The sequence below is a fragment of the Bipolaris oryzae genome (assembly GCF_000523455.1).
Source record: "Bipolaris oryzae ATCC 44560 unplaced genomic scaffold scaffold_15, whole genome shotgun sequence".
NCBI lineage: Eukaryota > Fungi > Ascomycota > Dothideomycetes > Pleosporales > Pleosporaceae > Bipolaris > Bipolaris oryzae.
The window spans coordinates 117552-138385 of record NW_006911291.1 but is presented as its reverse complement, the minus strand read 5'-3'; the positions used below and the strand labels follow the sequence as shown (position 1 = coordinate 138385).

The following is a 20834-nucleotide window of genomic DNA, read 5'->3' as shown; positions in this document are numbered from 1 at the left end:
TGGAAACGGACACGGATATAATGATGAACTGGAAAGGACGATGTTCGGGATGTCCCCTATCATTTTCTGTCTTGGTCACGGTACAAAAAAGCACGGAGTTCTTCGGGGTCGAGTTGGGTGTTTCTATTCGTCACGGAGATGCTTTACTAGTCATGTCTTCTGCACGTTCTTGTAGAATAGCATTTGCTCGGCGAACCTTTCAACGGGGGGAGGGATGGATGTTCTTGGTGAAGGCGAAAATGCGCATACCGTCCAGTGCATCAAGTGTAGGATATTATCATGAACGGTGTTTCTACTTTTCCTTTATCGAATCTCTGATGATGAATGTGATACATACTAAGGCAGAGACTCACGGAATTGCGGCTCATCGTTTCATAGTTCTGTCCCACGTAGAAGGTACGCTAAAAGATACGAGTGCTCCTGCTCTCGTCAACCCTCATCTCATCAAAACTCCAGTGCTGGAACAGAGAGCATTGGCAATGGCACAAAGAACATGACCGCTGCGACACTCTTAGAAAGCAAGGTAACCGAAGCAGTGTTTATAGCTTCCAAGCAAAAAAATCTTTAATAATTATGAATACCGAACAGAAGCCCACCCCACACTCTTCTCGACAACCGCTAACGCGTTTCAGGCCTGTTGGCTCCAACCATCATTTATAGCCACCGCAAGCGATAAATCCCTTTCTTTTCGTAACGCCATAGTAAATCCATTCCAATCATCGAACGCCTTTTTCTTTTTCGCACCATCCGAACCGTTCCGCCCTCCCTGGCTGATCCCACCGCCACCCTCTCTCTCTACTCTGTGTTCCTTGCATAGTATCTCGGCCTAGGTGCTTTTCGTGCCTTCGGTGCCTGGATAGGCGAGTTTTCTTCCCGCTCTATCCGCAGCATCTCGCGCACCTTGCCGTCGAATGTGACGATGATTTGAAATGGGACCTGCGGCTCGCTGGACGAGGATGAGCTGAAGTACGAACTTGTGGTCGAAGAGGCGGGCGATACGGGTGTGTCGGGTGTGCTAGGCGTCGAGCATCTGGATGAAGTGGAGTGCGTAGTATCAGGAAGTGCGTCCATTTTGGGTGGTGGTGTACGATGATCGTAGTTCTTATCTACGGGCGCGGGTCGGCGATTATTATGCGGGGGAGTGTAGACAGAACACGGGCAAAGTTCGGTAGCGACTGTGGTGGTAGGACTTGTGAAAGGTATGTGCTTGACTTTCTATGTTGGTTGATGATTCCAGGAGGATCAGGTGGAGGTATGTGTGTATATTTGGTGAGAAGGGGGCTGTTCAGCTGAGGCTCCGCTTAGTGTCTGCGTACGGTCGGCGTGATTCGGAGTACGTATCACGGGGTACGTTTACCCTAGAAACGGCGCTTGTTAGGGATGATGCTTACCAGAATCCAGAACGCTCAACGTGTACGCCGGCCGAGTCGGAACTAGGGCTATACGTCTGAAATTGACAATTTACTCACGAGCAGCGTTACGTACCTCTATATCATAAACTTAAGAAGCAAGTATAGTCACCCTACACCCAGTGTCGCGAAAAGGTAGGCCGTATAGTCTTTTTTTGACCGAAGCTTCTGGTGTTTCTTGAAGCACACCAAAAAACAAATAAAGTATTGGAGGCTTTTGCTACAGGGCACGACATGATCATGGCGGCCCTGCCCCCTTTCCCATTTAATAGAAAATCTACACCCTTGGCTGATTCAAGAGGTCTCTCCTCCGCTCGCCCAGTTCCCTAGAGTGCAAGCACCGCGTCAGCTACCTCTCACATCGTCATCTCGGAAGACCCCCACTAGGTGGAGACGGCACTGGTGGTCAGGCCGGCCGCGGCTTCCCGCTGCGCCACACAAGAGCGCGTTGTCTTAGCTCGCACGCTCATAGGCCTAAGGTATTTACCATTAGCTATACGATACTATATTTAATAGTAAAAGAACTAACAGAGGGTGTAGCATATGTGTCATAGAATAGCAGACGTGGTGTTGCGAGAAGAATATCTTTGCTGTGTTTGGAGTCGGGGCTTGTGCTGTGTGTACATGAGCACAACAATGCAATGGAAATGGTGATGGTCAGCAAGATTTATTGCCACTTTGGGACTTGTGCAGAAGGGGGATGGGGGTTGCATGGATGTCTGGGCAAAGCGGAGCGAAAGATGAACCCTCCGAACACCCCTGTACATTTGAGGGATGAAACAAGACTCGGTGTTCTCTGGCCAGCATGTGGGCTCTGGTTGGTTTCTGGTTTATTCGGTTGATATGAAAGGAGGCCGAAACAGCAACTCCCTAGAGTATGGCATTGCCATGGGGATTTGCTGGGTCACATGACGATTCCAGATACTTGGACGGCCTCTTGTGCGTTTATTGTCCCGATCATCTCCTCGCCCTTTACATTACACCTTGGAATTGCAATGCCACTCCATCCCCCTCAAGCTGCAAAGATCTACACTCTTGCTAACATGGACCTCCTTCAGGTTGCCTGCTCGTCGGTTGCCTTGAGGGTTGAGTTTGGCCTAATGGCTCAGTCGTGGTCAGGCAAACCGTCAAGCCTCACAAGGCGCAGTCGAATCTCACCGCCACTAGACAACTCATCGTATCTTTCGCCTTAGTTAATTCGTACAAACATCACTCGCCAGAATGTTCGCCTTGAGATCGTCTTCACAGCCATGTGCTGGTGGCCTCGTATGCACCGTATACTCTGCCTTGCACCGCTAAGGTTGCCCTGCATGCAGACCCGCCATTCACATCACCAAGCATCCGTTTCAACCGAACTTGCGGCTTTCAAGATGACGCCGACACTACCAGATTGTGTCGCCTTTGAGGTAACCATGGAAGAATATCAAAAACAGCCAAGCTGGATGAAGGGTGGCTTGGCTAGGCCGGCTATTCGCCTCAGTTTGAGTTGAGTCGATGACGTTAGACACCGTTATGCACGACGTTGGTAGGATGATGGCGATGAAGGGCTGTGTGGTTAAGTACAGAAGGGCGGTACTTGTTCAAGAGCCTTAGGTTTCCAGGGCTTGCCATGGATTCTTATCATAGCACTCGAGTGTAGCGCATTCTCTCTCATGCCCACTGAAACCAAGAACTAAATCTACAAACTACAGATACCACAAGGTATCGACTGCCGTTCAGGCAAAAGGCAAAAGATGGAAAGACGGAGCATGCAAGAGCGACGGCATCATGGAGGTACGCACCGCCCATCATGTGCACAAAATCTCGATCTCTGACTCCACCCAGCAAGGCAGTCTATGGGTGACATCGCAGGAGGTCTCAGTCAACACCTTGGGCATCGCACGTCTTTTACTCGACAGCGCGCAGAGTCGCATCAGTCTCAAACAGCAACCTCACCACGAGTACTGTCACCATCGGAAATCGAGCAACTGCCTCAGCAAGCCTTGATCTCTGCATACCTACGATCTTCGTATCATGGGGACAACGCAGATCGCCCAGAGAGACTTTCCTCGGCGGGATCCTACTCCACGGCTTCGTCATCGCACTACAAATCGCAAGGCGAAATGAGGAGAATAAGCGGGAACTTCAACGCACCAACGGAGATTGAGGTGGAGCGGCAGAGGAGCCACTCCAAACGGTCACGGGGTATGGGAAAGCTCAGGGATGTGTTCAAGGGTCTGGTGCGGGCATAGGATCAGTTCGTTGAGGTCGGTACTGGTACCTGCTTTCCCTTGTGCACACCATGTCATCTTAAAGTCGTCATGGCGCACACGACCTCGCATCACACTGAGCGCGCTGTCCGCGCCGTGGGCTTGTTCTCTTAGATACCCAACATTTGCGCTTGATCTGCTTGTTTCAGCTTACGATCCACATGCTCAGTTTTTTTCAGGTCTTGAGTGTGCGACACGGCTCGGGTGAGCGTGATGAGTGACATCATCGGCCCCGTTCATCACAAACGCCACACCTCCTTCGCTTCGCATACGCCTCTCCGCAACCGACCATGCATCCCAGCGTCACCTCGCCAACAGACCCCATAACTTGTTACCCGCTCCGTTATTGCGTGCAGCCACCGCGGAGTCCGAGCCCTGTCCTCCACCGAGACAATCAAGAGGCCTTCCAATCGCTGCACCGATCATCTCCTTGATTGGCCACCCATCATTACCCCTTCTGGACCTTGATGGACCAAGGATGGCTGGCTTTTACCACCCTGCAATGACGTCGAGGGGTGTGGTATGACTTGCAGGCTTGCCCAGCGTCTGTGCCATCCATATCGTAACTGTTCGGATGGGAATGTAGGCAGCCGCTTTGAGTCTTCGATGTGCATCATCGCATATGGGTCTGGGTCCTACATTTAAATGCGAGGCTGGCAAACAGGCTGCTTATTTCTTCATGATCCCCCTACTTGCTACCCTTGACTCCCTATTCACCACCCAGTCCACCAAATCAGACCTCGCTGCCCCCTAATAAAAAACATGGACCACTATCCCACCGTCAGTGTCAACGAACGCGAAACTCCTTCTTCGAGAATATCATCACGCCACGACTCTGTCTCCTCTGTCGGCAAGACCTCAACTAGGAGTAAACGCTCCTCAACCATGCAAACAACAAGCTCCGCTGAGCGCCAGTCCTACTCATATCATTCCTTCCCGTCTCCATCGACACACTCGCCAGTCTCCAACTCGTCCCGGTCCAGCTCTAGCACTTCCAGTCACTCAAACTTCCAACGCATCGAGGAAGAGTATGCGCGGTATACAAATGCGCCACCCCCATATAGCGAAAAGCAGTATGAGGGGAAGACCGATGAGGAGAAAACCAGTATGCGAATGAAGGATTATACTAAGGAGCTCTCGAGGATAATGACACGACAACTGGTTAGGGGGCTGAAGATTAGTGAGAGGGAGAAGGTGAATAGGGATGGCAAGAAGAATTAATCATGCTATCTGACAAGGGTGGGTAATGTGGAAGATATTACTTTCAACATGGGCTGGACCTGGTATGGTTTTGTATGACTAGTGACGTGTATGATTAACGATGGCGTTTCTTTTCGTTCATGCAGCGATTTGGAATCGAATGAGCGAAGTCATTTCTTTCCTATTGTCTTAATGTTGTTGGAAAGTTATGAGCTTGGTGTTTGTTACTATACCAATTTGATTTTGGCATATTTTTTCAGGAGTATCACTGGGCATGTGTTTTCATCCCAACTTAGTTGCTCTGTGAGTTTTAGCTTCGAGGATACAAAAGCATAGTTTGGTCGTTCCTTGGTAGGGAGCGAGTTTGGTCATGTTCGTCATACCCATGACGATTTCCTATACATTCAAAAACGTATCACAGCGGTATGGCATCAAAAAAACTGTAACAACACGTCTAACTCGACTTATGCAAAAAGTGTGTAGGTGATCTGGCACTATCAATACAGAGTAGAATCACCGAACCTAGGGCCTACTCAGTGGTAGTATCGGAGATAGCTAGCGGATGTAACCCTCTACCTCTTCTTTTCTCATGCGACGCAATGACGTAAGCAACGACACTTTTCCACGCTGCCATAACCATGAATAATCACTTGGCTGTATTCAAACAATCCGCTCATTCCATCTGGTCACAGATATATCCGCTCGTTACAGCACCTCGACGCCACCCCAACTAACCATGAATTCACAAATCCCACACAACCCCAAGCGCAACAAAACCTTCCATCCTTCCCACATACCCATCAAACCAAATGCAACACTTCACCCAGTCCCAACCCACATAACCGGCCCCCTCCCCTTCCTAAACCCCACAAAAGCCCACTACCATATCCCCTCGCACCCCGACATCCGCTTCAAATGGACTTCGCGCAACGACCGTAAAGGGCGTCACGCCATCTCCATAAACCACACCTCCAACTCTGCGAATGGCACCACACCGCGTCCCACAACCTCCCTGCACACTATTTTAAGAAATATCTGGAAAATGGCGACGTACTACCCTGTCTGGGACCTGTCGTTCTGCGTCGCATACGTATTCACGATAGGCAGCGTTCTCTGGATCCTCAACGCCTTCTTCGTGTTCTTGCCTTTGGTGCAACCGCAGACGGAGCTCGAGGGGGAAGAGTTGTATGGTGGTGGGATCGCGGCGTTTATTGGGGCGACGGTGTTTGAAGTGGGGTCGGTGTTGTTGCTTGTTGAGGCGGTGAATGAAGGGCGGTCGGGGTGTTTTGGGTGGGCTGTTGAACGAGCATTTGAGGGGGAAGAGGAGGAGATTGGTGTGAGGCTGGAGAAGGGGGGATGTGGGCATGCGCATAAGAGGGGGGAAGGGGAGGGGGATGAGAAGGGGGAGAGAAGGAAGTGGGTTTGGTGGCCGGCGAGGGAAGAGTTGCAGAGGCATTATATTCATAATCTGGGGTTTTTGGCGTCGCTGGCGCAGTTTGTGGGGGCGACAATATTTTGGGTTGCGGGATTTACGGCTCTGCCGGGGATTTATGATAATATGTCGAAGACTGTTACGATTGTTTTTTACTGGACGCCGCAGGTTGTCGGCGGGTTGGGTTTTATCATCTCTGGGCTTCTGTTTATGATCGAAACGCAACGTAAATGGTGGAAGCCGGCGCCTCGAGTACTCGGCTGGTGGATTGGGGCTTTGAATCTTATTGGGGGTGTGGGATTCACACTATGTCCGGCGTTTGGGTATGATAACAGTAGTTGGGCGCAGTATCAGGCTTGTCTGAGTACTTTTTGGGGTAGTTGGGCGTTCATGATTGGGAGTACACTGCAGTGGTATGAGAGTCTTGAGAAGTTCCCAGTGGAGGTTAATAAATCGGTGCGGTGATAAGATGTATATGTAAATTGGAGATGGTATGGCGGTTAATAATTCGTTATTGATAATTCGTAATAAGAGATCTTCGCATTCCTGAACTAAATCTTGACGACATGGAGAAAAGAGACATAGGTCAAGTCAATAAACATTTGGTAATATTGATGAATGCAACCAAAGTGGGCATCTTCTTTCCGAGTCTCTTACCATATATATCGCATTTCTCAGTGCATACTATTGCTTGTTGACATCCATCCTATCTTTCACTTACTCACTCAACGCACTACAATATTCCCACTGAACCCCTTTCCATATGAAACAAAGAGCACATTCTCTCAAGACAATAGGAAAAAAAGGTAATCAGTAGCTCAGCACAAAAGACTCATGCACCCTGGCTATCGGTAACAGGATATTCACTCAAATTTATATCACTAACTTCCTAAATACCTACTACATAACATCCTCCATCAGCAATAGGCATTCCCATTCTTTCAACCCACGCAACACCGACGATACCCAGACTCATTACACACCATACCTCTTCATCACTCAACCTCCCCACCTTCCAGCTTTCCCTTCTCCACATCCATCTACTCAAGAGAAACATTGCACACATCACCTAGCAAACATCACCTAGCACCACCATCCTCATACTATTCCCTTACTCACCCGCTCCCACATGTAGCTACCATCTCTTCAAGCCCCCGGCGCCACCCTGTGCCATCTATTCTTCCTGCCAGCAACTACATCTGCACATGCCCCGCGTCCACTGGTATATCCTCTCCGCCCTATACTACTACAGCAGCAGTGGAGCGGGAGGTCACGGTAAAGGGGTTTTGATCATACATAGCATGTTTCGCTGCGCTTCGCCGCGGACTGAGCGAAGTATGAATGTCATCTTTTTTTTCCTTCTCTCAGCGAGCAGAGCGCGAAATGGGACTCTGTATTTTTTTTACGTGGGTGGTACTAGGGTGGGCATGCTGGGTACCGCGTGATATGGGCAAGTGGGTTTGAGGGGTTTCATGGGTTTGGGGCTAGAGTTGTGAGTATGGGGGGGGGAGGGCAACTGAGGATTGAGATTTAGAGGGGTTGTGAGGGGATGGAGCTTAGGAAGAAGGAGAAGTGAAGGGATGATGATGATGAAGATGTGAGATCAGAGCATACTGAGTACTTGGATGGGAATGCGGATGATGAGCGAGAGTAAAAAGTGCTTCATCGTATCCTTCGCATGCATTTCTAGCGCATACAGAACGTCATGACACCACGCGGACCAAACCCAAAACTGTAGATTTGCCACTTCACAAACTAACTACAACATCACCAACACCCTCAGCTCAACTCTCCCCCTCCCGCCTATAGCACAAAGACCGGTCTCGACCTTCTCAGCCAATAAACTCGCCACAGTCTGGACCCCCCCATTTCATGCCCATACCACCGTTATTTGACGGGGCAGACGACGGAGCAACCCTCGCTCCAATCCCCTAGCGCCGCGCCGGCAATACAGCGTATGCAGCTAGGAAATCCTCGGGTCCCACGAAAGGGCAAGAAGAGAAAAAAACGGCCAAGGGCCCCGATTTTGGGTCCCGGATCATGGCGTCGCCCTACTAATCTTGTGTGTGGATGTGGATGGGTTCTGGTCTGGTTGCTACTAATCTAAGCATAGGTGAAAGAAAGTTTGGGAATACGAATTCTCCGATGCATGGAGGTGATGGTGTGGGATGGAATGGTACGAGAAGTCAAAGTTGCTGAGATGTTTACTTTTTTTCTCTTTCACTTATTCATGCTCATGCCTACCATTAAGTTTATATATTTTTCTTTTCGCGCCGCCGCGGGGGTGAGGAGAGTAATCAGCCCACGGAAATACGCATACGTAACAGTTGAGCTGGAAAAGAGACGTTAGTCGTGAGAAACTTGATCCAGACTGGCTCTTTCTTTTCCTGCCTTCTCCACGGAAGCTGAAGGGTCCTTTGCTTTTTTTCCCCGAGGGGTCGGTGGGAGGCTAGTTGTTAGTGGTGCTCAAATTTGTGGATGGGGACCAAAAGCATGGTGTGGTGTTATTTGCGCCAGTGGGGTAACTGATTTGGCCTGTCGGTGCTGGTAGCGGAGCACGATAACGGCGTTGGCTTTGTGGACCTGGAGTGTAAATCGTACGAGTTCGGAGATTGGGGCGAAGAGAGAGACATGTGAGAAGTGTCAGGATAGACTGGGGAAGCACATGTCGGAGACTCCCGGTCAACACATTCTTCTTTCGCTACAGATGCGAGTCGGTCAAAACCACTCCTTGCCGATTCCATAAGCGCTTTTCTTTGCCGATCCAAGGGACACGCATCGTTTCCATACCGTGTTCTCGCTCTTGACCGCATGTCTCGCGGGTTCGGTAAGACTCAGTGTACCTGCAGTATCCCATACTCGGGCACCACCGCACATGTTAGCTGGTGGCCATATTGACGATAACGGCCTTCGGGATAGTAAGTGGTTGTGTAGTAATGCGCTTAACGCGTTAAGTCGATGAAGCTAGTCAACAACATGGGTGTAGAGAAGACAGGTCGCACCCCGTAGCGTTGCACACTTGACATGAGCGAACGATGGCCGACGCTTCTTCATCTCCAATACCCTGTGCTGATGACCGATCATGCGGCCTTGCGTAGGGTACCAACTTCATGGGTTTTGGGCGTCGTTCTTCATTGTCCGAGCGAGCAAAAGGCAAACATGGTCGTATTGGTAAGCGGTTGGACCGGAAAGCGTTTCCTTGTAGGATGTGCAAAGGGAGCGCATTTTCAGCTGTCATGCCAGTCAAGGCCGTACAACAGACGATGAAACTGACCGAACGAGTGATTTACTCAATGTGTAATAAAGTGCATGTGCGCATACGTTCCGGAACGCCCGCCATCTGCCAGTTCCACGCTCCTTCTCTTTGTACACAGTTCCAGGCATGGAACAATGGGCTGTCGCTTGCTGCTCATTGCCGATTTACCACATGCCTTTCCCGGCCCATGATTTACGTATGTACTGGAAATGGCCGGTGTCTCGGATAGGAAAAGGCGTAAGAGCCAATACCTACGGTCGTACGCGTGGGGGATGTAGCAAGCCAAAACGCAGTGGTACACCTACATGGCACAAAGGTATGAGTTCTTCTGCAGCCAGCCATATGAGATGATGATTGTACTACCCGAGCAATCGATGATGGCTTTTGTAGAAAGAGCAATTCTTAGTATACGGCGGGGCCGGACACAGGCTGACAGTTGGCACTACGCTGTGCCAGGTGTGGGGGATTTGTGCCATGACTGATCAACGATGTGAGGTTCTCGTAAAATGTTACTCTAACGTGGCTGAGGAGACTGAGCGGCGACTTGAGGCAGGCTGTGTAACCATCATGTGCCCATTGCATGTTTCTTTGTGTAGCAAACAAAATGTAAGCCTCTCAACCTAGGCGAAGCGCGGTGATCTACGTACGACTGCGAGCAGAGCAAGGTGTTTGGTATCAGTCGCCCACGAGACATTGCATAGTGCGATTGTTCAGTGCCTGATCCAAAGAACTGCTACATTCTGCCGAAACATGGTAGAGGACGAGCTTCGACTATGCTCAAGTCAATTTGGCTGCTAGGCACAGTACCACTTGCTCGTAGCACATGCACAGCCGCCCAGCCGCACAACCATGCACATGTGCTGTCAAAGTGTCAGCCTTGATGAAGGGATGATTCACGGGATGAGGCCGTGCCCCAGATTCAAAAGGAAAGTCTAGAAACCAAGCACTAGGCTCCAAAGTACAGCACAGATGCCATCTACAAGATCACTATGCAGGCCCGACAAGCCGGGCACGTGTACATACAGACGACGGCTTCCCGTATTACGGTGACACGGGGGCAAGCAGCCACGAAGCTTACTGTGCAAGGCTCATTCCTTACTTTTGAGCAAAGGTAGCAATCCCTAGTCAAAAAGAAGGTGTTCCGGTGTGCGGCCTGCCACGTCCAAGGAGACTTGCGAGGATTGACCCGCAAGCAGCCGCGTGACAAGAAGCGAGGCACACGCCGATGGATCTTGCTTTGACCAAAGAAGCAAAACGAGGCGTTTTTTGTGGCTGAACAAGGCAGCCTGGATGCGGACAATGGAAAGTCGTTGCGAACAAGCGGCGGCTTCGGAAAAAATCAAGGATATGCAAGCACGGTAAAGGACATATGGGATGTCTAGGCGAGTGGCAATGAATCGTGCTAGCCCCCAGCGTATAACCAAGGTTGGGTGGAGCAAGTCTCAACGCCTTCTAGGGTTTGTTTCGTAGACATGGATTCGAAATTACGAGCTGATGGTAGCAAGTGTAGATCTTGAGCGGGTGAAGGGGCCAGGCCATTCCTTCGGATCGTGGCATCGTCGTTTTGGGTGACATTGCTGTTGCTCGGTGAGCGAGCGTCAGAGACAAAAGTGGATGCCTGTAGACGTGTGTGTGTCTGTATGTATTCATCCAGCGAATCAATACATGATGCCTTGATCGGGACAATATCTGTGCACCTGATTTCGGCAAATTGGCGATTTAAGCTGTAAAAGTCATGGCCGGATTTGCACAGCTGGCTCCATAGGATGGGGAGGAACAGAGAGGGTGCATGCGCACATCTCGACGGTGGCTGCGAGATGATTTGCGATGATGCAAAAGGATGAGATTGAGGCATTTCTTCGTATGGGCTAGCGGCAGAAGGAACAAGAGGCTGCCTGGTGAATGGAGGGACACACTCACTTTTCCAGCCGCGCAGCTTGGCACCAGCTTTGCCTAGACATTTGGTGCCCATGACAGCCAGCGACGCTGCACGTCAACCAACGGCGTTGCTGATTTTGCAGGTCGGAAGCACGTGACATTCATTACTTTTTCATCGTCATCCGCTCTCGCTTGCATGCATGGGGATTGGCTGCCGCCAAAACAAAAAAAAAGTGATCTAACGGTGGCTCATCGAGATTCCGGTGACGCCCTTCTGCGGGTCAAGGTACATGTAGGGCGATACACACACACACACATACATCCACATGCGTATGTACATCCATACAGGCCTACATACATTTCTACGCGACGCGCTATGTGGCGGAGAAGGACCGACAGCCGAGACGACACAAGGCCAACGGAAGCTGGGGGACGTTTGGTGCTTGATTCGGGAAACCAGCCAGCCAGCCATGGTGGGCAGCTGACCCGGCGTCAAGCATGAGCGAGCAAGATAGAGAGACAAAGAGTCCCCTTTGGCAACAAGTGAGGGTTGCCATGACTGAAACCTGCTCACTGTTTGCTGCCTACGTGTCCGTGTTCTTCTTTTGCGGGTATTGAGTTGCAACAAGCATCAGGAATCAGGTGCTTGCGGACGATCATGCAGCTAGAGACTTGTGGTTGTGTGTACTATGTATGTTTATCAGACATGAGTAGTTTGTATGTGTGTACAAGTGTTGTTGTTATTATTATTATTATTATTATTATTATTATTATTGACAAAACGTCTCGACATGCACATGGTTCAACATCGCGTGGCCTGAGCGGCGGCCGGTTGGGCGGCTGCTCTCTTCCCAACAAACACCTGCTCCAAGGGCAAAAAATAATAATCAAGAGCCAGGGCGCCAAAGTCAAAAACACACACGGAGAGAGTCCAGCCCCAACCAAAGAGTCTCGATCCCGCAATGTAGTCATCAATCGCCCCACCACCGTCCCCTCAACACCTGCGTCTGATATCCGTTGACAGCCATCTGCGATTCATCCCTTTGGACATGTGCGTTAAGCCTGTAAGGGCTAAGGGGACAAGACAGGGCGCAGCCTCGAGCCAATCACCTGGGACAAGTCAAGACAGACTACTGCACACTTACATGGTCATCACGCAAAAGGTTATGTATGCCGTAGTGGAACCGGTGATTTGCTGTTGGCGCTAGGCCACTTGCATCCATGGCCATGGAGACTCTGCAGATGCATACGGACGACGGCCGGGGCGTGGAGCTTCCATGGTGGAGAGACTAGGGCCATGGTTGGATGTCATTTTGATTTTGCGCACTAGTTCATGTATGCTTTGGGCTGGATGCAGAATCGTGGTGGGGAGGCTGCAGATTGATGCGTTGTGGCACCTTGACTCGAGTGGGCCGGATACGTGGGCTAGTGTCATGGAGACCAGTAGTCGACGACTACGACTGCAACGACAGAGTAGAGCTGGACATGGACAATGTTGGATATCAAAAGTGATAGACACATGTCACAGTCAAGACTGTAGAGTGGGAAGGAAGTGGCTTGTTCTTGGCTGGTCGCCTGCAACTATTGCTGCAGGTGCCATTGGGTATGTTTTTTTGTCATTTGGATATTTGCTCAAGGCAAATTTGTGCTTGTCCTTCTTTTTGGGACCTACACTAACGTACATTGTTGAGCCTATTTGCTCTGGTATCTTTGATATGAAAAGTTAAATGAACGTAATAGAGCGAGGGCTTCGACGAGCCCAACGCTCAAACAGGGACAACTCCGAGAAATGCCCAAAAAACCCACTCCCTAACCCTTGTGGCAAAAGCCCATTGAAGTAGCCGAAGAAACAGACTCTATGCCATCAAGGCTGCTTGACAGAGTTAAACATGCTAAGCCATCGCGGCCAGAAAATTCTAATGTTGAAGACCAGAAACTTGCCCATACTGGTCTAATTTTGTAACGAGGTGGGAAAAAAAATAAGAAAGAAAAACAATCCACCCCAACACCTAACGAGAAATCAATGGCTGTTCATCTCATCATGACTTTTCGAAAATAGTATAAACACATAGACAAGAAGCGTATTCGTAAGCAAAAAGGTCCATGAAAGGGAGGTCATGGAGGAGAAGAGCAGTCTAGTAGACGTGAACCGGGGCCATGATCGAAGGCTGGAAGGAGACGTGCTTGACCAGATTGGCTGCCTGGATAAAAGGCTGGAACCAGGTGTTGGCAGGAGGTTGGGGAGAAACGTATTGTTGGGGTTGAGGAACGCGCGAAGAGAACTTGGGAGGCTGCGACTGCGAGACGTGGTATGACGAGTTCGAAGAAGCCGACGAAGCCGACGAGCAAGCAGAGAAGACGGACTCGCCGTCAGAGTTTGAGCTTCCGGAAGAGGTCGACGACTGGAAGGGCGATGGGGCGTAAGCCGAGCCGGGCAGAGGAGCAAACTGGGGAACGGCAGGAGTCTGGTAGTACTGGTTGTAGGCGGGATCCTGGGCATAGTCGACTGGGCCAAAGGAAGGAGTGGGCATTGGCGAAGAAACGGCCGACTTGGTAGCTGTGAAGGACGAGCATCGCATGATCATGTCGCGGATCTCGGGAATGGTGGCCCTCTTGGCTGGGTTGAACTCAAACATGCGCCTTAGAACGGCATCAAGCTCGTCAGAGACGGGAAGGATGGTCTTGAGGAACTTGGGGTCCTTCATGAAGGCACGGAAAGTGCTGTCGTCAAATGAGGCGCGCTTCCATGGGTTGCGGCCGCATGTGAGGTTGACGAGCATGACACCAAGGCTCCAGACATCATTGGGGGCCGATGCATAGCATGAGTAAGGCTTTGGTGATGATGTCTGGCATTCTGTACAAAGTTAGCACGTGACTTGTTGGGTGGTGGCAGTTGAATGATCCTACCTGGAGACATGTAAAAGGTCGAGCCGCAGCCAAAGTCCGAGGTGACGGGGTCAGTGGTGGCGAGTCCAAAGTCGGCAAGCTTGCAGGTCATTCCTTGGTCAGTTACGAGAACGTTTTCCGGCTTGAGGTCCCTGTGGTAGATTCCAATGGAGTGGCAGTACTCAACGGCATCCAAAACCTGGAGAAAGGCGCGCTTGGCCATGGCATCATTACCAACGTATTTGCCCTGCTCGGTGATGTTTGAGAAGAGATCGCCCTCTGGGCAATACTCAATCACCACATAGGTGCAGTCGGGCGCGTCCATGATCTTGACGAGCGAGACGACATTGGGGTGTGCGCTGGCCTGGTGGTGCAGCTGGATCTCACGCTGCTGGAACTTTCTTTGGCGAGGCTCAAGACCAACCTTGTTGAGCGCCTTTACGGCGTAGGGAATGTTGGTCTGGATGTCGACGGCCGTGTAAACGACACCGTAGGCTCCAACACCAAGGACGCCAGTCAGCTGGAGGCGTCCAGCCAGGACTTGGCCTAGGCGATCTTCCGGCGCGCAGAATCCATTTTGGGAGGGAGAAGCTGGGGGCGTCGGGTACATGTTAATGGTTGGGAGATGGAAGGTGGAAATAGTCCTCGCAGGTCCAATCAAGGCCTCAAGGACAAGGTCAGCGGAGAGTCCGGGAAATGCGGTGGAGTGGCCTTGTCCGGGTGGAAAGAGGCAACGAGAAATCCTGGACGGAGGGCTCCGACTAGAAAGAAGACGCTATTATAAAAGGATATGTGTTTTGGTGAGTCAACCGGAAGAGGCAAGTCACGTGACTTGTCTGATGGTGGTTGGGCAGGAACCTTTTTGGCGGAGAGCAGGAGCGAAAAAGGGTTTTTTTTTGCGAAGGAATGTGAGTGTGTGTGAGAGTGGGTGGGTGTGTGAGTGTTATGAGTAGAGGAGGTAGGAGAGGGAGGAGAGGGATTGTTTGTTGTGGTTGAGGTTGTGGGTGTTGTTTTTGTGGAGGAGAGGTAGTAAGTAGTAGCGGAGGAGGGTGTGTATGTAAAGTGTGAGGCGAGATATGATGTATGTGTATGGGCACGGCTGGGCAGCAGTGATAAAGAGAGGCGAGCTGGGGCGTAGGCGGGCGGCTATTGGCCAGGCGGGTGGCCCCGGTCTTTGGTAAATATAGGGAAGGAGGGGCGCTATGACGGATGTGGATGGGGCGACAGAGCGAGTGCAGGCGGCCATGAGCGATATGCGCCATCGCCCACACTCGTCGCTGCCCTCAGACTCACACACACCCACACACAGAGTGGCACACAGACGCACACGCAGGCTAACGTCTGGATCCACTGGCTTCTGTCGAGTGGTGCAGCCCACCCTGGGCTGCTGGCTGGGGGCGCTGGGGGCGGTGGTGGTCCAAGCCGGCGCAGCAGCAGGGCGTGGGCCGTCTGTGGCCAGTCCAGACGGGCGCGGTGGAGGCTAGGGGGGGTCCAACAAAGGCCGTCATGCAGCTACCGGGTGGGAGGGTGTGAATCATGGCGGCTGGCCGTCGGCTGTGGCCAAGGGCGAATCAGCTGGGCCGTCAGCAGGGCGAGGGTGACACACAGCAGCGGGGGCTCGACGCGACAAGTGCAGCAGCCTCGAGGGGCCCGCCTGCACTCTGCCGTGGCCGCCGTCGACTTGCGCTGCGCTGCTCGTCAGCCCGCAGCGAGGACACCTGTCGCCCTGGCCTTGCTGGCCACTGATTCGCCGCCTCCGCCCATCCATGGCCGCTATGCCCGCCGTCCCAAGCCTCGCTCGATAGTCGTCACGGCCCACTGCGCGGACCCACTCGCCCTCCGAAAACGACCGCGCCGCGCCCCAGGCCCAAAGCACCCAAAGCACCCAAAGGCTGAGAGACTGGCCTTAGTCCCCCGCGGGATTAGCGTCGTCTGGGCCCTCGGCGCCCATGTGCCAGAGCCCGGCCAGGCTGACGACGTCGACAAAAGCCGCGAGTGCGAGTGCACGGCCGGCGTTCGATAGTCTGCGCTGGCCCCCATGACGAATGCACGCCCGTCCAAACGACGATCTCGCAACGCTGCGGCACTGCGGCCTGCATCTCTGACTGTCATGCCGCCCGCAGGCCCTGCCATGCCACACCACACCACAAGCCCTCGAGAGCAACCAGGCCCGCTGCGGCCTCCAATCTCAATCTCGCTCCAACCTCGCGTTTCGGTTTCGAGTGGGTGGAGTGGGTGGCTTCCTGCCTCGCGCCCTCTGCCCGCTTCCTGCCCACACCAGCAGGGTCTGTCCCTCAATCTGCCGTGCTCCTTCCCTTGCTGCTCGCTGCTCGCTCCTTCCTGCCCTCTGCCTGCCCTCTGCCTGCCCTCTGCCTGCCCTCTGCCTGCCTCCGTGGCCACCAGCCTGAAAGCCGCCTTCCCTGCGCCCTGGTTGCCGCTGCCCGATCCAGCCCAGCGCCTGCCCTCCCTGCCCACCCCTGTCCCCCTTGCCATTGGCTGCCTGCCATATTGCCCTCTGTGCCAATGACTAACCGAACCGTTCGCTCCTGCTCCTGCCGTGGCGCTACGTCCACCAGAATTTTCCACCCTGCCCATCCCCCCAGCCAATCCCACCCGCCATCATTTCTGACTTTTGTGCCAATCATCGTCGTCCACCCTGTCCTGTGACCATTGCCCGTCACCGCCCACCACCGTCGCCGCCTCGTTGCTGTCCCAGTCACACCGGTCATTCGTTGTCGTCTTGCCAGTCGCAGTCGTGGCGCATTGCGCAATATACCGGTCGCCAATTCGTCGTGATCCACGGCCACCCACCGGGCCTGTGAATCGTAACAGTACAGCTGGCCTTGCTTCCATGGCCACTTCCACTTCCACTTCCACTTCCACCGCCCACTCCTACATCCACACCCACACCCACACTTCTACACCCTTCCACTCGTACCCGTTCGAATCCTAATAACGCTCTAGCAGCCCCCGTATCCATGTCTGCATACGAACCGTCAGGAGCTGCCATATCCGCCAGATTGCAAACCTTGTCTGCAAGCGAGCCACCCGTGCAACCACCTGCAGCTTTCAATTCTTTTTCCTTGCTTTCCGCCCTCATCCGTGCGTGGGCACAGACGCCAATCAGGTCCGCCGCCCGGCTGGCTAAACCTACGAGAGCGGGAGTCTGTGAGTCTGTGAGCAGAGACAATGGAGATCATCGATGAGTGAAATTGTTCCTTCGCTCCCACGGCGGCCACAATATCGTCGGCCCTCTTGTCACATACTAGAGCCGTTCCCAAGGGCATGGCCGCGGGTGACGGCTGAGCCACAACGTATACGCGGTGCTAATTTGCCTTGCCTGCGCTAACAATCTCTTCACACAGCAGCAGCACATTATTTGCACAGTGCTAAGTACCACTCGACCACTTGCAGCCATGTAGTATGCCTCGTATGCATCCCCCCCAATGCACCACTGTTCATCATCAGCATCTGCTCGTCATCTGCCTTTGCCTTTCACACCCCCCCCTTTCCGCCCGCCCCCAATCTACTCTTCAGCCATGTGTGCCACCCATGCATTTCTCTGATTCGCATTCATGCACTCCTCCCTACCATATTTTCTCCACAAAGCTTGAGCGTTTCAGTCGACTTGTCCAAAGTTACATATTCACCGCCAGATGGCGTCAAGCGAGCTGTCATTGGCCTAGCTCCGGCACCTACGTTTGACCTTATCGATAGCTGCCCTTGGACAATAAGCCCGCCCCCTCCATGTCAACCTCCTAACCTCCTCAAACTCTAACCGCGGCCGTGTGAGCAACAAAACATTCACTCCACCCTCTCGTCTGCACGGCATTGCTCATGATGGCTGGTACATTCTGCGACGTGGCGCCTACCGGTCGACTGAGACCAGCCACCATGTCAATCTCAATATACTTGCTCCATCCGAGTAGAAACTAGATGGTCACCGGATACACTTGTAGATACGTGTCCAGCCTCATCTTACTATCCTTGCTGTGCTCTGGTTGGCCCTGCCTCGTTAATTTGCACAAAGGGTATTGTTGCTTTTACAAAAGGAAAGAATTGTTTACACAATTCAACCTCATGACCGACACGACTGGTCTCATGCTGTGACCTTTTGATGCTCACCCGCGAAACTAAACATGTTCATTCGGCTTCAAAACTACCGTGTCGATTCATGAGCAATATCTAGCCAACATTGTTGATTCTCCATTTGAATCTACTCGCTTGGCTCTTTATCAAACATGTACATACTAGCTACTGCTCTCACTCATAACGTCTGCCGATGGCATAAATGGCCAAGGACTACATGCCTATTATTATAAACATCTAAAAAGATTATATATACCTGTCACACAGAGTGTAATAACGAGCCTCATCCCTGCCTTGCATTCGGCAATGCCGCCACCCAGTGTGGCCATGTTCCCTCGGTATAGCTTCAACTATTTACTAGGTGTGCACTACAACAGCTCTTCACCTCGTATTCTCGACAACAAAATAGTAGATTTGCATCGTCCCAGACCACACGGAACACCGCTTACAGTCGGCCCGCAAACCTGTCAGATCAACCCTTAGTCATTCAGGCATTAACGTTTCGCCACTGCCATGGCTGGACCAAACTTCGTGGGGGCGTTCTGTTTTTACTTTTTTTTTCTTTACTTTTACTGCACAACTCATGCGTTGCAATAGGACGACCTGCATGGGCAGTCAGCTGCTCCGACACAGCAGGTTTGGCCGTTGTATCGCTCCATGCTTACTGTATCCATCTCTGACTGGCACTGTTTACTTACCATGGCATCGGCGCTAGTGGGGCATCTCTCGGACTGACTTGCGCGTCTTGAGCCATGATTGCCGCACACGGCTGAACAGTCACAAGAAATGTCATCATATCCGCCCGCCCGCCAAGTGATGCAGTACCCTGCACATCACTATATTTCTGATACACCTATTCACTCTCCAAAGTTGCTATACCCCGACCCTCCGATCAACTCTGCAGCCTACGTCCTTGGACACACAAAGAAGGGAACCCGTGTGTGCAGATAGACTTTTTTCTCCATCGCATCAGCCGCTTTCACTCCAACCATGCTCACTTGCATGTCACGCCAATGATACGGCCGCGGATGCTCAGGGTAATCGGCCTCATGATACAATGGCTTGCCCACCGTCCCAAGAACCCCAACACTGGACGCACCGTAGCCGACTATCATTTTCATCATGATTGAACAGCCCCCAAAAAACTCACTTTTAGGGAAAGCCACCCGTCCTTTCTCCACCATGGTTCACAAGATCGCCCGCATAGGCCATGATTCCATGGAACCCAACTCGCTGGCGCCTCGAAATTAAACTCCCAAATCTTTCGCTTACAAAGGGTCCCTTCTAGTCGGCACCGAAGATCACATTGGGGTGTGAGCTTTGTTGCTTCTCTCCATTGGCATACACGTGTCCTAGTGCCCCCCCATCCCCCTAGTCAGCGGCAGCTAATCACCGAACCAAACTTTTCCCAAACCTAAATCCTGCCCTTTCTCTCCTCCCTTCTTCCCAAGATTGGATCGGCAGCATGTCCGTTTCGGGCCTTTTCCGGTGCATGCCGTCGTTGGTCGTTCCTTTCCAAATGGCCCTTTTAGATTATTATTTGACCATAGTCTTTTTTTTCTGGGCGTGCTGGCACACCCGCGCCGCTCAGACTAGTAGATTATAGTAAGTTAAGTTATGACCTTGACGCTGTTGTTCCCTTTGTGTTGGCCGCAAATTTCCACCAGCCGCAACAAAAGTGGCACCATTTTCTTTAGGGAGTTGCGCCGGATCGTCGTCGTGAATGACTAAGGAAACAATAATCTATCTGTTGCTTCACTGGCAACAAATAAGCTCATGGTTTAGGGGGCCCATCGGGCCCTCTTTTTTTCTTTCCATATTCTTTTCTATTTTCTTCTTCTTCCCCCTTGCAACCTTTGATGATGTGTACGATATTTGCCCTGTGCACATAGCACCAGCACCACGATTTTCGGGCCACCGAAAACCAACGTATTATACTTACGGCGAGTTATGCAGTCATAATGTACTATGACGATCTCTCGATTCTCTCTCCTCCCAACACGCCCCCTCACCCTATTCTAGCATTCTTCGGCACCTTCCAAGTCAGCTATTGCCAAGACACCTCCTTCCGTTTGCGTATTGCTGTTCATAACTTTCTTCTTACCTTCTTTTCACCCCCAACGGCCCTTTGTTGCATGAGCAAATAAAAATCTCAAAGAGTCGTGCCGACATATTGCCCCCCAAGTTCAATAGCTCTACGTCACCGCCATAGCGGTTTTCCTTCTCTGTTTTCTCCCACAGAGAGACCGCAGCCGCCATAAGCGATTTGGCATTACAGGCGCCAACCTTGTAGCTTGTCTAGCGTTGGGCCGCCTGCCCATGAATTGTATTGAGCACCATCTCAAGCCGCCCGCGCACGTGAGCTCGCCTTTTTGCGCCATCATCCCCCCTTTCGATCAACCTTCTGCCTACAAGCATGTGACTCTTGCTTGAAT

General features: G+C 51.9%; 10 protein-coding genes across 10 annotated transcripts; 6 read left to right on the top strand and 4 right to left on the bottom strand.

Moving 5' to 3' along the window:
• Positions 1–795: 795 nt before the first annotated feature.
• Positions 796–1071, bottom strand: COCMIDRAFT_33332 (uncharacterized protein; the record flags this gene model as incomplete). The annotated part of the gene is made up of 1 exon (XM_007685996.1): positions 796–1071. The coding sequence occupies one exon, from the start codon at positions 1069–1071 to the stop codon at positions 796–798; it is 276 nt and encodes a 91-aa protein (XP_007684186.1).
• Positions 1072–3142: 2071 nt separating this feature from the next.
• Positions 3143–3640, top strand: COCMIDRAFT_23058 (uncharacterized protein; the record flags this gene model as incomplete). The annotated part of the gene is made up of 2 exons (XM_007685978.1): positions 3143–3182; positions 3234–3640. 2 exons carry the CDS (start codon positions 3143–3145, stop codon positions 3638–3640), a joined length of 447 nt encoding a protein of 148 aa, XP_007684168.1.
• A 780-nt stretch (positions 3641–4420) lies between these two features.
• Positions 4421–4879, top strand: COCMIDRAFT_84952 (uncharacterized protein; the record flags this gene model as incomplete). Its single annotated transcript, XM_007686046.1, has 1 exon — positions 4421–4879. The coding sequence occupies one exon, from the start codon at positions 4421–4423 to the stop codon at positions 4877–4879; it is 459 nt and encodes a 152-aa protein (XP_007684236.1).
• Positions 4880–5594: 715 nt separating this feature from the next.
• Positions 5595–6755, top strand: COCMIDRAFT_85007 (uncharacterized protein; the record flags this gene model as incomplete). The annotated part of the gene is made up of 1 exon (XM_007686045.1): positions 5595–6755. The coding sequence occupies one exon, from the start codon at positions 5595–5597 to the stop codon at positions 6753–6755; it is 1161 nt and encodes a 386-aa protein (XP_007684235.1).
• A 4090-nt stretch (positions 6756–10845) lies between these two features.
• COCMIDRAFT_33328 (uncharacterized protein) lies at positions 10846–12042 on the top strand (the record flags this gene model as incomplete). Its single annotated transcript, XM_007685995.1, has 4 exons — positions 10846–10904; positions 11074–11133; positions 11524–11716; positions 11893–12042. The coding sequence occupies 4 exons, from the start codon at positions 10846–10848 to the stop codon at positions 12040–12042; spliced, it is 462 nt and encodes a 153-aa protein (XP_007684185.1).
• Positions 12043–13559: 1517 nt separating this feature from the next.
• On the bottom strand, positions 13560–14920 carry COCMIDRAFT_1933 (uncharacterized protein; the record flags this gene model as incomplete). Its single annotated transcript, XM_007685967.1, has 2 exons — positions 13560–14278; positions 14332–14920. 2 exons carry the CDS (start codon positions 14918–14920, stop codon positions 13560–13562), a joined length of 1308 nt encoding a protein of 435 aa, XP_007684157.1.
• Positions 14921–15844: 924 nt separating this feature from the next.
• COCMIDRAFT_33326 (uncharacterized protein) lies at positions 15845–16443 on the bottom strand (the record flags this gene model as incomplete). The annotated part of the gene is made up of 2 exons (XM_007685994.1): positions 15845–16083; positions 16143–16443. The coding sequence occupies 2 exons, from the start codon at positions 16441–16443 to the stop codon at positions 15845–15847; spliced, it is 540 nt and encodes a 179-aa protein (XP_007684184.1).
• Positions 16444–16684: 241 nt separating this feature from the next.
• Positions 16685–16837, top strand: COCMIDRAFT_51881 (uncharacterized protein; the record flags this gene model as incomplete). The annotated part of the gene is made up of 1 exon (XM_007686044.2): positions 16685–16837. A coding segment is annotated over one exon (153 nt), but the record flags the coding sequence as incomplete, so codon positions are not given.
• A 912-nt stretch (positions 16838–17749) lies between these two features.
• COCMIDRAFT_85071 (uncharacterized protein) lies at positions 17750–18088 on the top strand (the record flags this gene model as incomplete). Its single annotated transcript, XM_007686043.1, has 1 exon — positions 17750–18088. A coding segment is annotated over one exon (339 nt), but the record flags the coding sequence as incomplete, so codon positions are not given.
• Positions 18089–18980: 892 nt separating this feature from the next.
• COCMIDRAFT_23053 (uncharacterized protein) lies at positions 18981–19583 on the bottom strand (the record flags this gene model as incomplete). The annotated part of the gene is made up of 4 exons (XM_007685977.1): positions 18981–19002; positions 19098–19252; positions 19323–19507; positions 19550–19583. 4 exons carry the CDS (start codon positions 19581–19583, stop codon positions 18981–18983), a joined length of 396 nt encoding a protein of 131 aa, XP_007684167.1.
• Between the last annotated feature and the right edge of the window lie 1251 nt (positions 19584–20834).